The sequence below is a fragment of the Bombus terrestris genome, chromosome 16, assembly GCF_910591885.1.
Source record: "Bombus terrestris chromosome 16, iyBomTerr1.2, whole genome shotgun sequence".
Lineage (NCBI taxonomy): Eukaryota > Metazoa > Arthropoda > Insecta > Hymenoptera > Apidae > Bombus > Bombus terrestris.
In genome coordinates, this window is record NC_063284.1 from 3345658 (window position 1) to 3359166 (window position 13509).

The 13509-nt window shown below is 39.3% G+C and overlaps 1 protein-coding gene and 1 long non-coding RNA gene across 5 annotated transcripts in view; one reads left to right on the forward strand and one right to left on the reverse strand.

Moving 5' to 3' along the window:
• Positions 1 to 13509, reverse strand: part of LOC100650751 — a 122297-nt gene that overhangs the window by 1622 nt on the left and 107166 nt on the right. For 3 of the 4 annotated variants that reach the window (XM_020868137.2, XM_048413034.1, XM_012319711.3), the window contains 4 exons: positions 5073 to 5278; positions 4002 to 4137; positions 3221 to 3360; positions 1760 to 2027 (listed from right to left, as the gene is read on the reverse strand). In XM_020868137.2, the coding sequence (XP_020723796.1) occupies positions 1760 to 2027; positions 3221 to 3360; positions 4002 to 4137; positions 5073 to 5278 (750 nt within the window). Of the gene's footprint in view, positions 1 to 27; positions 253 to 592; positions 782 to 1759; positions 2028 to 3220; positions 3361 to 4001; positions 4138 to 5072; positions 5279 to 13509 lie in introns of all 4 variants that reach the window. The other variant, XR_007226670.1, reaches the window with a different exon arrangement.
• Positions 3360 to 4344, forward strand: LOC125386492. Its single transcript, XR_007226681.1, has 2 exons — positions 3360 to 3713; positions 3844 to 4344. It is a non-coding gene; the product is annotated as an uncharacterized LOC125386492 (long non-coding RNA).

The window sequence follows — 13509 nt, forward strand, 5'->3', positions numbered from 1 at the left end:
AGGGAATTGCATCCACAGGCTACTGACACAAACGTTTACTGACGTTCGCCAGGCATGTGACCATAAGTCAGCAAATTGTCGGCAAACGAACGTGTCTCTGATTCGTTGTCACAGTTTTTCCTAACGATATTTCGTCTCGATATTTCCTCGTGGACAGACGGTCCTTTTTCCTTGGCATCGATCTTAACGATTGATGTCTTGGTGGTAAAGGATTGTTTATAGGTTAGGGAGCCTCTCCTAGGGGATGAAAATCTGTTTGGAAATGAAAAAGAATTAGTAGATGTCATGATGGACTTAAAATAGTTGTATTTAATTTGAAAAGTTATGAATATTTCTAGAAAATTATTCCTTTTTTAAAAGCAACAAAATTTCTTTTTTCCTTACTTGGCTTAGAAGGAAAGTGGTTTGAAAATGTGCTACGTGCACCTGAATTATAGTTATTATAACCATAATTTTTGTGGAATTTTTAGTATAATATACTGAACAATATATGAGGAAGTAAATAAAAATAAAAATGAAAATAAAAATAAAGTGTGGGAAACGATAATAAATTTTTTAATAACACTTTCAAATATAATTCTCCGATATTTACCCCAACGTAATAATAATATTTATCCCAGAAATAAAACTGTTTATATATAATCTGATAAAATGATAACACGCAAGTATATCATTAGAGAGTATAAACGTGAAATGTCCGTATCAAAGTTGACCTAGCCATCGCCATCCACAAATTCGCTGTCCAAGAGTTAACTGAAGTATAACAGCGGTTCTCATGTTTCTGAAAAAGAATTTGACATATCTAAACTAATTGTCCCATTCACTTTAATCGAAAAGGTTACTCACTAATCGATAAATTATCGAATCACTATTTGCTTTACCGACAGAATTTTTTATCGATATATGGAAAATAGAGGCTTCAAAACAAAGCACGAAAATCGTTGAATAATTTAAATTTTCAATGAATTTAATTTATATATAATACAATTCATTACACGAAACAATAAATAATTAAGTAATAATGAAAAACAAACTAATATTTCATAAATTTCAAATAATTTTCTATCGAAACAATTTTTAAATGCATTTTCAACGGGACTGTATAAACGAGAAGAAATGGGAACCACTGAGGCTTTTCCGTCAAGTGCACGCGTCCTTAAGCGATCTCTTCGGAATGCTTTTCCTTCAGAATGAAAGCTTCCACGAAAAACCGCCGTTCTATATTTTCGATGCCTTCCGTTCCAAATAATAACTTTTTTTATGATTCTACTTCGCGTTACAACGTGTATACAGTGGTGTGCAAAAGCTCCTAACCGAGCAAGATATTCGAAAAGCGATATATAAAAAAATGTTAGCTTGATATATATCTTTATACTAAATATCTTATACTTTCTATGTATCTCAATTATTCTCGAATTTGTTTCAAGCTCTATACTGGTCATTATACTGCTATTCCAATTTGGAAATGTTTTATATATAACGCATAATATAATGGCTACAAAAACTACTGGCAAACCATTGCGATTACCATAGCATGTACGTACTAATTAATTAAAGTATGTTAAATTTCTCATTATTTAGTAATTTGATATTACGGAAATGAAATGTAGATTCTAATAGAGAAGCGCTTCATTAGAAAATAAGGGCATCTGTCAATTCCTTTTGTAGGCACTGTATACTCATGAAAGGTTTGACAAGTGATCGAATAATTTCGCCGACAACTGTATACCGACCGAGCAGCTCGTGTTCTATTGCTTACCTCCTAAGATATGTTCCGCGTGCGTATGGCCTTGCGCCCTTGTCTCCCTGCTCTCCATGACCGGCATCTTGAGGGGCCTTTCACCCTCTATGCTGAGCTCGTTCGATTTCCAATATACGGTCGCTATCGTTGCCAGGCATTTGATCTTCAGGTCCCCCCTCTTGAAGTGCTTCGTACGCAGACGGAACTCCAGACCTAGCACGGCGGTTTCCAGACCCTCGCGATCCACCTCAGTGATGTGGGGCCCTCGCAAGTATTGCGTGTCGACCTGAATCCCACCAAAAATAATAAGAAAAAAAGAAAGAAAAAGATATAAAAGTCTGCTTCTTCACGTGCAGGTGTCTGCGTGTTTAGGGGAAGTAAATCGAATTTGCAATTCTACTTTGGACGAGCGAGCCTGACCAGGATAAGTTACGGCTACGTTAACCCTGTGATCGAGTTGGACTGCACTCGAGGGACTGCAACGTTTCGAAAGATGGCAGGCACGTGAAAGCACACGAATGATTTATTAACAGGTGTTTGACCAATACCTGGACTAGGTAATTATTTATGGAACAGGTAATGGACGTCGACTGGAAGATTCGTTCAATTGTTCTTTTAGGAGAAAGATCGGGCTGAGCACAAAGGGAATGGCGAATTGGGTGAAGGGATAAATAATTGAGCAGTTCTTTGGAAAAAGAATTTACATGACAAAATTGGAAATTGGGCGTACCTGCTTTGGTTCTAGATTTAATGAATTAATAATAATAAAGATTCCTACAGACCTTTGTTTCTTTTTATAAAATTTTTTTAAAAAATTTCATAATAATTCAACTATCTCATTACGAAACCTGTTAGGTCCTTTTCTCAATTATGTATTTATCGACTTTTTATACATAGATTAGTGTATCCTTAAAGAATTTCCTGGTTTCCAATTACAAGAAATCGAACTGCAATCCTCTAGATTCCAAGCAATCAATGTTCAAAATTAGTGTTCGGAGCATGTCGTTGTATTTTCGATTTCTAAAATATCATTCGCTACCTCAAATTCTTGCATTAAAATTGCGTTAGATGCAGGAAGCTCCTGAATCAATGTTTACCATGTATTGGAAACTAACGAACAAGGGATACTTGAGTTACGTAGTCATTAAAGATGCTCATAGATGGCGGTGTTCTAATAAAACGAATGTGCAATACGGTCGGCATCATTTATAACACTTCAATTAGCTGTTTTAAACGATCCGCCTCGGTTGTCCAATTAACGGAATACCGTTCCTTAATCCAACATCACGCTATATTCTGAAAATCAATATACTTGCGGTGGTCACCCAGTGGACAGTGTTGAAAGAAGTTGAAATTGATGGCAAGCGAGTAATTACAGCGGATAAGCAGCGATAAGAAAAATGTCGCACAGGACTTTTCCCACGGAATTTCATGGCTTCTGACAAGTACCAGGAACAGTTATAAGTATAAGTTACTTACAGGGTCCCCGTTGATGAACCAGCTGAGCATGGCAGCTGGTTTAGACTTCGCCGAAGTGCAATTGAACCGCACCACGTCACCGACTTGATAACGATGCCTTCCTGGCCTTCCGGTGATAATGGGCCCGTCTTCCGGTAGGGCTGCAAGTTTTTTACCATTTTCTTTTTCTCTCGGAGATACTTAAATTCTTTGAAGAGTAAGGTTATGTAAGGATACGTATTTATGTAATTTTACTAAATTACAAGCCAAGTAAGTAAATAGAGTTAATATTAAATCTCAAAATGTTTGCAATAATGAGATATTCGTATAATATTAAAAAATTATCAGAAAATTAAAAGGAAATTAAAAATAGTTTCATAGTGATGAAACGATAAGGAGGAAAAATAGCCCTACACAGACTATGCTATTTTACTATAAAGTTATTTACCTCACTATTTATTGTAAAAAATAAAAATTAACAAATTTTGTATCTAACGCTTCGTTTTTCACCATGGTAAGTATAAAATCAAGATGAAAATTATAGAAAAATAGATAAAAAATATTATGTTTATATATAACTCCTGCAAAAACAAAGAAGAGGAAGAAGCTACACAAGTTAAAATTAACTTATTTTTTTTTAATAGTAAATGGGATGGAACTAATAGTGAATCTACGTGGACCTGTCATGCTAGAGGGAAGCAGAAAGGACGTTTGGTATTTTTGTTACGATGTAAAAAACGTTTGCCGTGTGGTTGGCGATGGGGAGGATCAACTGATGCAACGATCTGTAAACGTTTCTTACCCACTACCAGCATGTCCGAGTGATCGGAGACCGTTTGGAAGGATGGCGCCTCGGCTGACACCTCGCATCTGTATCTTCCGGTGCTCATTAGGTTCACGGAATAGAGAACGACCGATCTCTCGGTAGAATTGTGAATCTGGAAAACGACAATGATTCTCCCTGTAGCGCTATGGACCAATTAACCCATTGCAATTGACCCCTGTACTATTCCTCGAATCAGCTATCATGATTCCAGCGGTTTTTATAGCTAATTCTTGCCATCAACATTCTTCTGTGAGAGTTTATGAGGCTACCAGAAGCGGGTGCTCAGCATGTATTGAAATAACATTTTTTGTGATTGAAATATCCGGAGTTTACCGATTACGATATTTAATCCTCTGGCCATATCTTTCGTTTCTTTATTTGTTTTTTAGTACAACGTGAAGACGAAACTTCAAGGAAAGATATATTTTAAAGAAAGCTTGAGCTTTAGTAATTTTGTGCTATATAATCACCGAGTTTCTCTTCGAGTTCCGTCAGAGGGAACATCCGAGTGCAAAGTCTCTTCTATCTAGGCCTTGCTATTTTAATTATTCGTAGAAACAATTGCATAAATATCTATTTATCAATCATTCAAAAAAGGGTAGATTTTCTACGACCTAACAACTATTCAACCCTACAAAATGTTAAGGATCTCTAAAAAGAAATTCCAGAAATCCCTAGGATACTCAAAATAAAAAGGTGAACAATATCGACGATGGCATATTACAAAACACCAAAGGCTAAAAGCAAGCTGCTAGCTGATAAAAAATTCGCAAACCCTAATTTCTCTTGTAAGAGAAAGATACGTAGCCCAAGGGAACAGGTGCAGTCTCGTGAAACAGCTGGACACTGTTCCCGACCGAATTTCGTTGGCCGTACATTACGGAGGCCCGAAGAGAAATTCGTAGACCAGAAATGGGCAAGATTGAATAGAAACGCAGGCGACAGAACGCGATAAAAATGAGAAGCGATGCGCTTTAAATAGAATAAGCTAGGCGAGGGGTGCATTGGCACGAGACGCGGTAAAAATCAATACAACGTGATTCTTACGTTCGCCGTGACACCTGGCAGCTGAAAGACGAGCACAGGCGGCATGTTCTGCGGCACGTATCGGTAGAACTCGTTCCCGTCTTTGTACCATTTTACCGAGTATAACGTCTCACCGTCCAGGTTAAAGTTGCACTCCAACTTGATGTTCTGGCCACGGACCACGTGCTGGGGGACCACCAGCTCCAGCATCCTCAACGCTAGCGTGCCTGCAACACAAATTGACGCTAGTTAGGAGACTGTGAAATGTTTATGCAAATTATTATTATTAATTATTAAAAAGTAACGAGACAGATTTCGATTTTCTGGAAGAGCAACATCGTATGAATGTCGCGATGCTAATTTCACACGTAATACAGTTTTCCCTTGGTCTTATTAACAGACTATGAAAGCTCTTCACCGAGCCATTAAGTTCTTTATACATGCGGGTTCGCCATTCGCTGACCCTCCAAAACTCCACCCTTGCTTTCCTACCTCTTACGAGATTCGATTTGTACCTAATATTCATGCGGTCTCGAATTATGAGAGCGTTTTTGCCAGAGACATTCGTGAAGCGTAACTAAGGGTGTTAATACTGCAAGTACCAGTTATATTTTTATATTCATATATCGTCCGAAATTACGCGTTTGAAGCGTCCCAATATTAAAATTACCGTTCAATACCGAACAAATTATTTAATTAGTCGATGCTTCTCTGTCTAAACTGTGATTGATAATGTTATAGGAAAAACATTTAAGATGCGATAGTAGTCGGAAATAGTGCTGATGCTGGTGTAGATGTCGCTGGTGGACTACTGCTGCTTTCTTCTCATTAAGATGTCGTGGAAGAAAAATCGGACTACGGACGCCGGGATTTGAACCCGGGTCCCGAACGTTTGTAACCAAAGACGCTAACCATTGCGCTACTGTCTTTTTTTTTTATTTTTTTTAACTTTGTTTATTAATTCCAGCATTTTTTACATATTTGTTTTTACATGGTTTTTTTTTTTCAAGAATAAACGCTGAATTCTAATCGTAGGGTGGTACAGGCAAAAGTACCGATACGCGACGGTACGACGTAGCCATGCATTATTACATTTTTTTTTTTTTTTTTTTTTTTTACGCCTATTATTGTAAGCTAAATTTAAGCCGCTGTTGCGCTGTGCTTATGTGCAATGTTTTAGTTTATGTCCTGAAAGCCTGGACGCAAAAACAGGACAGTTCGCTAGCCTATTAGGGGGGGGATGGGAGGGGATGGTCTGGGAGGGGTGGGGAGGGGTGTTCTGTGGGATTAGTATAATATTTGTTTATCTCATCGCGCTACTGTCGTCCGGTCATAGTTGTTGTCAAGTGCCGCTACACATTTACATGTTAGAATACACATTTTTATTCGACGTGCAGATAAAATTTCATTGTATAATCTCTCCGAAGCGAAGGTGTCAGATTTCATGGTTCCTGCGCCTAAAAACACACACCTACGAGGCTGTGACTGCACAAATACTGTTTTACCTCAGTCGCGATACTCGGCAAGTTGCGCGACTAGTTGCAAGTGGGCAAGAGACCTAACAAATTCACGGAGGTTGAAAAGGGAAAACTGCAGCGTGACAGCGATAGTCGTATGAATCGTTCAACGTTGGGAACGCGAAGCCATTCTCACGCGTGTTTGCTCACTGTTCCCAACAACGCTAGAACAATTCCATCGAATTGCCTTTTAACCTTCCACTGATACTGATGAAACGTCGCGTTTTTCCGCGCTCGCGTTCTTCACGCGATCGTCCGTGTTACATCGCACGCGAACCTCTTGCCAAAATCATTTGTCCACTCGTACTTGCTTATCAAAATTATGTATCAAAAATAAATATCAAATTAGGTACAATTATATATGTTTGCATGGTAGGCGAATTGCTCAATTTTTCTAAATTTTTCAGCTATATGAAAAACGACGTAAAGCATCGTATGAAAAAAGTGGAAAGCGCTTAAAGTCGTATATCACACGAGAAAGCTTGACGTTTTCGTGATTTTTCGACGCAAGTGTCAATATCTTGTCGCCAATAAAAATTAGGACGTTGGAGAAATACTCTGACGAACTTGCACTATAAAAATAGAAACGTTACGAGGAATATAATTCCCTCGGGAAATTCGACAATAAATTTGTAATTATTTGAACTAGTAATTAAAGTACGCGAATGGTAATTACTATTATATTATATACCTTAGCTTCTAGAATTTATGTTACTTGATTCACGTGGAATAAATTATCGATCCGTCTGTTTTGATATTTTGAATCAATTTCGTATATTAATAATTTATCAACGTATGAATAACCGCTTGTTCCCAGAGGAAATTTCGGAAAATGAGAAAATATCTTGCAAATTAATTTTAAACGTTGATAGAAAATATTCTAAAACAATATGCTCGTTGAATATATGTTCAATATCTTGGCATTAACGTTACATGAGGTTAAAAAGGTCGTTATTTTTTTCGAAGACCTAGCATGCCCTTAACAATAATAACCTTCTCGTCAGAAACAAAGGAATTAACATTGTCACATTTATTTATTCATGTAAAAAAATCTATAATATTTCATAAGTTATCCTCATTACTTTTGCAGGGAGTAATTTAAGTTCCAAGAAATTTTTCAAGCGTGTAATTGAGCAAATTTGTAAGTAAATTTTTAAATCAGTAATTTCGAAAATTTGTTTTACCATGAAAATATTTATGGCCGTGGATTTTCGCGAGACACGACCAATTACAATTAGATAATCCACGTGCAAACCAGTTTGGATATCAATTTATATAGTTCGTGGACTCGTCGTTAGTCGGTCTTTCGCAGAGAGGAAGAGAGAGGGGGGAGGGGAAGAGATAGGTTTCCAGAAATTACAACAGAAATAAAAGAATAAAGAACCGTTCTTGTCGTTTATCTCGTGGCACGCTTCGATTTCATTTTCCTCGACTTTTTTAGCCCCATTACTTTTAAACGCGACTGGCATTAACTACGAAATCGGCCGACATTAAGGGCACACTCTGCAACAAAGAGAATTATCTCCTCTCGCAGTAAGAGAAAGAATCATTGTTAGGTGTTCCAGAACAGAGAAAAAGAGGGAATCTCGACGTCTGCGTAAATGCAAGACACTTTAATCTAAAGCCGAGACAGTCAACTTTCTCTCTTTTCTTTCTACGACTGTTATTCTTCAACAATTTCTGCTCGAGGATTCTCCAATTCGCAAAGCGTATAATTATTGCTTTTACTTTGTAACGGAGAAAAATTTCCTCGGAATGGATTTCGAACACTTTCCTTTGATTCCGTCGATAAGATAGTATACCGTTATTTACGAGCACAATTCAACAACCTTAAAACGCCAAAAGGTACTAAGAACCATCGAAAAATTGTTAAAATTAAATTGGGATACTCTTTAATTACGTGAGTCACTTTACCGATCGTTGGTACTAAAAAATAATAATTTTCTAAAAATTTCAAAAAAATCGCAATAATTGCTTTTTAATACATGTTCAACGATATTCTCAATATCTAAGATATCCACAAGACAAAGAATACACCTTTCGTCTTTCTCGTAGCTCTTTATTTCCGTCTTCAAAAGCCTAAACAAAGGTTACGAGGAATCGTAAGGGAAGAAAGGACAAAGAAACGATGGCATGAGACTACGCGGAGGAAAAGAGTGGCATTCTCTGAAGATAAGGCAGCACACCGTGGTATCTGGTCCGGAAAAGTCGCGTGAACGGAAGAGAAAAAGTCTTGTTCCTCTGATTGTCGAGGGCCGTGATTCACAATTGCAAAAACCGATCCAATTATTCCACGAATGCCCGGGGCGGGCTGCATTTATCGGTCCCGTTGATGCAGCGATCCAAGCGCCACGTAACGATTAAATTCGGTAACAAACGCAATTCTTTCTGTGATCAAACAGAAGAACTTCAATACGACATAGTTGAAAATACGAAACAAGATGAAGGGGAGATTTTATTATCTCAACTTGCGTTGTCCTCGTTTCCTTTTCTTTCACACTCCGCACAAATGATCAAAGAATTCAACGAATGTCTCATTGTTTTTCATCGGTCTTATTAGGATATCAAATTGCTTAGACGATTACAACGACAATTAGGGAAATTCTGACAGGAAATTCCCCAGAATGTAACGATTATTATGAACTAGGCGCTACTGTTGGGAATAATAGTATCTAAAATATAAGTAACCTCTGAATGCATCTGTCCACAGACGGTGAAAATCTGAGAAGACGAGAGCCTGTGAATCTCAGAGAGAGTAGTCGGCGTGTATTTGTCATCAACAGGCGACTAGATGTTTATGCATTCATAGGGATAACAACAAACTGTCTAAAGTATAAATCACTATATCCGCGTTAAATCGCGTGCCAAACGAACCAATCAATCTCCTAGACACAAAAATTGCTCCACTCTAAATCTTTTACCAACCTATCAATAAAAAGTCGAATCTGTCAACCATAGTAGCTCCAAGAAAGCATCACACAACGAACTTTGAACGATCGACTAGAAACGCGGATATGACCGAGTTCCCGGGGTTTGTCCGGTGCTTTCAGTCTGGACCGTATTTAAAATCCCTAGGGACGTGTTCCTCGCGGGCGCTCCCCTTACAGCAAATATTTTCCCATCGGCCTGGAAGTCACTTGTTACCTTGTCCAGTGGCTTCTTTTCGATTGACAAAGGGTTGCCTTTCGTTTGAATCCAGGGTTGAACGAGGGTGTGACTGTCGAAGAAAAGGGGGAGTGGGGGGGGGAAGAAAAGAAGAGAAATCACGCGGTAGTGGCTACGTGTGGCTGTTGTCCGAGGAAGATAGCGGACGCGAGTGGTTATTAAAGGAGGCAGAAAGGGAGAGGACGATAAGAAAGAAGGGCAGGGTGGACGTGAATGGCGATGTAAATGGCGTAGCGTCGCCAGTGAAAGGGAAAAGGGAAGAAAACCGTGATAAGTGTGAAGACGACGGAGGAGAGAATGAAAGAGAGATAAGAAGGCTCGATAACGAGCGGGAGAGTGAAAAGGCAGGGGGGAGGGAGAGGCAGGGGGTGGGGAGAAAAAAAGGAAAGTCGGCTACTGGGAGTAGAAAAGATACGGAACTGTAAAAACATTAGACGTTTCTTTGACGCCTGTCACTGTGTGCCACCAACGGCACCATTATTTTACTCTTGTATTTCCTTTCGTTCGAACCTTCGTTTGCCTCCTTTTGCTCGTCGCGTATTATAACTCTGAATTGCTTCTGAGAATAGATGAAATAACTAAAGGGCTGTATCCTGATTCCTACGTTGGCGTAGTTAATTAAAGACCATACATATATGAATTTTAAAGATCATAGTTTTATGGGTAAAACCCATTTTTTTTTAAATATTTGTTCAACACAAAACCGTGTAGTTTTAAAGAAATTCCCATTTTTTCATAACTTTCCAAGTTTTATTTTTATTTTTATTGTTTAAATACTTAGTTAAAGCATCACTTGAGTAGTGAATTAAATACTACAATAAGTATCTGGGAATTTTTTTGGATTTCCAAAGCCCAACACGATAAGAAATCGTGTTAGTAAAAAAAAAAGAAACTATATTGCCGGCGGAGGGTTAAGAAGATTGCATTTGTGTGAGATCAAAAATATCCTTTGTTCTACGTTGGAAATAAAAGGAAATTTCCATCAGGTGTACACAGTAGCAAGCAACTATATTTCAAAAATATCCGACACAAAAGCGAATAAAGAATACGATACGTGTTCATCGTCTTCCAACGTTGCATACAATTAAAACTTCTCTAATTTTCGTTTTTTGACAAAGTCATTACCTTGCAAATGACCGAGGACGCCTACTCGAGTGCAATAATTTCGGCGCTGAAGACGCGTGTCGTAAATACGTCGAGGAGAGAAACTCCGTCAGTAGCTACGTGCTACGTGTCGCATAAACGTCACTTTCTAACCGAAAAATTCCTTTGTCAACAGTTTCTCCGTCGACTCCTTATCGAAGAATCAATCTCGCGTCCAAGTGTTCCCGTGTAAGCAAGAGGAAAGGCTCTCCGGTTTCATTTCGACTCACACCACCGTGGCGCACGCTGTTGTCGCTCTCTCGCCCCCTCTGCCTGTATTAAACCAAAGAAGAAGTGGAAACCAAATCGTCGTACGCTCGTCCGAAAGGTTCCTAGTTCTTTAGTAGACGTGGCTGGTCGATCGTTTCGGTTAGAAGAAAAAAAAAAAGAAGAAAAGAAAGAAAAAATGAGGAGGAAGAAGGGTGAAGTGAAATAACGAGTGCCGGTTGAGATCGTCGCGAAATATGATTCATTCCTGTTCCGTTACCAATGATAACTCATGCATATTGAACGGCAGGGGGTCTGATTTGTTCTGTGAGTCAGTCATTGCACGCGTCGCGGCGCCTGCACCGTGTCACGCCGTCGCTCCGGGCTCGTGTATTAGTATACCAGGAACGGGGATGAATAAGGGCGCGCAGGGTCGCTTTTATCGAGCCTGGATCGCCTGAGCACTTTAACTTTCAAACAGAAAGAGAGAGAGAGAGAGAGAGAGAATCGGAGCGCCTTCGACGTCGTCGTTAATTAGGTCGGCGACGACGTACCTCCTTACCTAACCTTCGATATTATTCCAACGAACGCGAAGCAATTCCGATTTGCCTGATAAACGGTGAACATTGGCCGGAGCCTGGGCAAAATTCTCCTAATTACGCGTCCGACCGAGCCTATTCTACTTGTGGGTCGGATCGATTCTGATTGATCCTTAAACCGATAGGTTGCACCGTACGTACAGTGCAGTGTCGGTTATCCGAGTCTCGTTTAACCGAACTTCCGTATTATCCGAAGTGCCTCGAACTTTACCGTAGCTTTGTTCTTCCTTTGTCTTTTTTTTCTTTTTTCCCCCTTGCCACCTCTTTTTTGTTCCAAATTTTAACACGAAAAGTACGGAAGCATAAATATAGTCAGGTATCGTGAAAGCGATTAAATCAAACTTTCAACCGATCGAATAATCAATTAGACCAAAATACACGCTTATGTTATTAAAATGCTTTTTACGAGTTTATTGTACGGTTCGTGGAAGCTAACAAAGTTCCCCGCATTATCCGAGGTAGGTACGGTCCACATCACTTCGGATAATAATCGAGCTTCTCTGCACGTGGATGATTTTCTCGATGGTCTATTACTGCCCTCGTTGCTCTCCCGTTTTGGCCTCTGTTAATGAAATAAACTCGGCTCCAGAAGATTCTGGAAATCCTCTCGACTATCGGATTTGATCATGTGGATTTTGGCTCCGGCTTGGGTTTTGGCACGGGTGGGGTCCGTGAACGAGTGTTGGAATCTTTGCTCGAAGTCATTATATCAGGGCAGAAGGCGGAGAAGGGCTTCTTCTTGCAAGCCCTGTTACACTTCTACGTCCTCGAATTCATTTACACAGCGGCTAACGAAACTTGAAATCCCTCATTTACACGCTCGAGATCAAGAACTCAGTCGTTTTTGCACTTAGGACATTTCAGAGATCTACTTTATCTGCCAATTATTGGACTGCAATTGAAATTAAGCAAAAAATGAACCAGTCATTTTATGGAAAAATAAATTACAGTTCTAGAAAACACTAAAAGTGCCAAAATTGAAGAGTTCTGATCTTTTTCTTGGAAAATGTTCCACATAGCAATTAAATATGCAAATAAAATAAAAAAATGCAAGTGTCGATAAACGTTAGTTATTTGTCTATTGACCCTTTGTTCATGTGATCCATCTAAACGAATGGAACCCTGAGTTTTTCCTGCAACTAAGACGTGCCACGTACAGACTTTCTTCCAGATGCATTTTTCTTTACGAGTGAATTTTTGGAGAATTTTTAACCGGCAGAATGGTGGAAGAGGAAGCTTGCTTGAAGCGACTGACTTGTTCCGCTTTATTACCTTCATTGTTCGGGTCTCTGTTGGTAAAACAAACGTCGAATAGCGCGAATAATCCATCTCAGCTTGCACGAGGCCAGACCTGCTCTCTTGGCTTCTGACTGTGCTCGTGTGGATTTTGCTTTTTGTTGTTTGACTAGTCGCAGAGGACTTTTTCCATGGTAAACCTGGCGCATGAGAGCGAACATGGGAATCTTTGCTGACAGTCATTAAATCAAGAGAGAACCGTGTAACACGAGTTCCTCCGTCAAATGAGACAGGACTAACAGCTCCTGCAACTCCTGTTACGTTTCTGATTACCCAAATTCGTCTGCACAGTGGTTAACGAAACACAGAATCTCCCGTTAATCGCGTACAATTAATCTTGCAAGTAGATACAAAGACTAAGCGAGTCAGCAAGAGAAAGAGATAGAGAGATAAAGTTAGCTATCCGTAGCTAGTAGTAGTTTCCTTTGTCATGCAACATCAAAGGTCGAACTTGCAGTTGATGGAATCTGTGCTCGACGTGGCTTCCAAGGAATTGTCATCCCAAGTACCCCTCTACGTCTCTTTCACCTA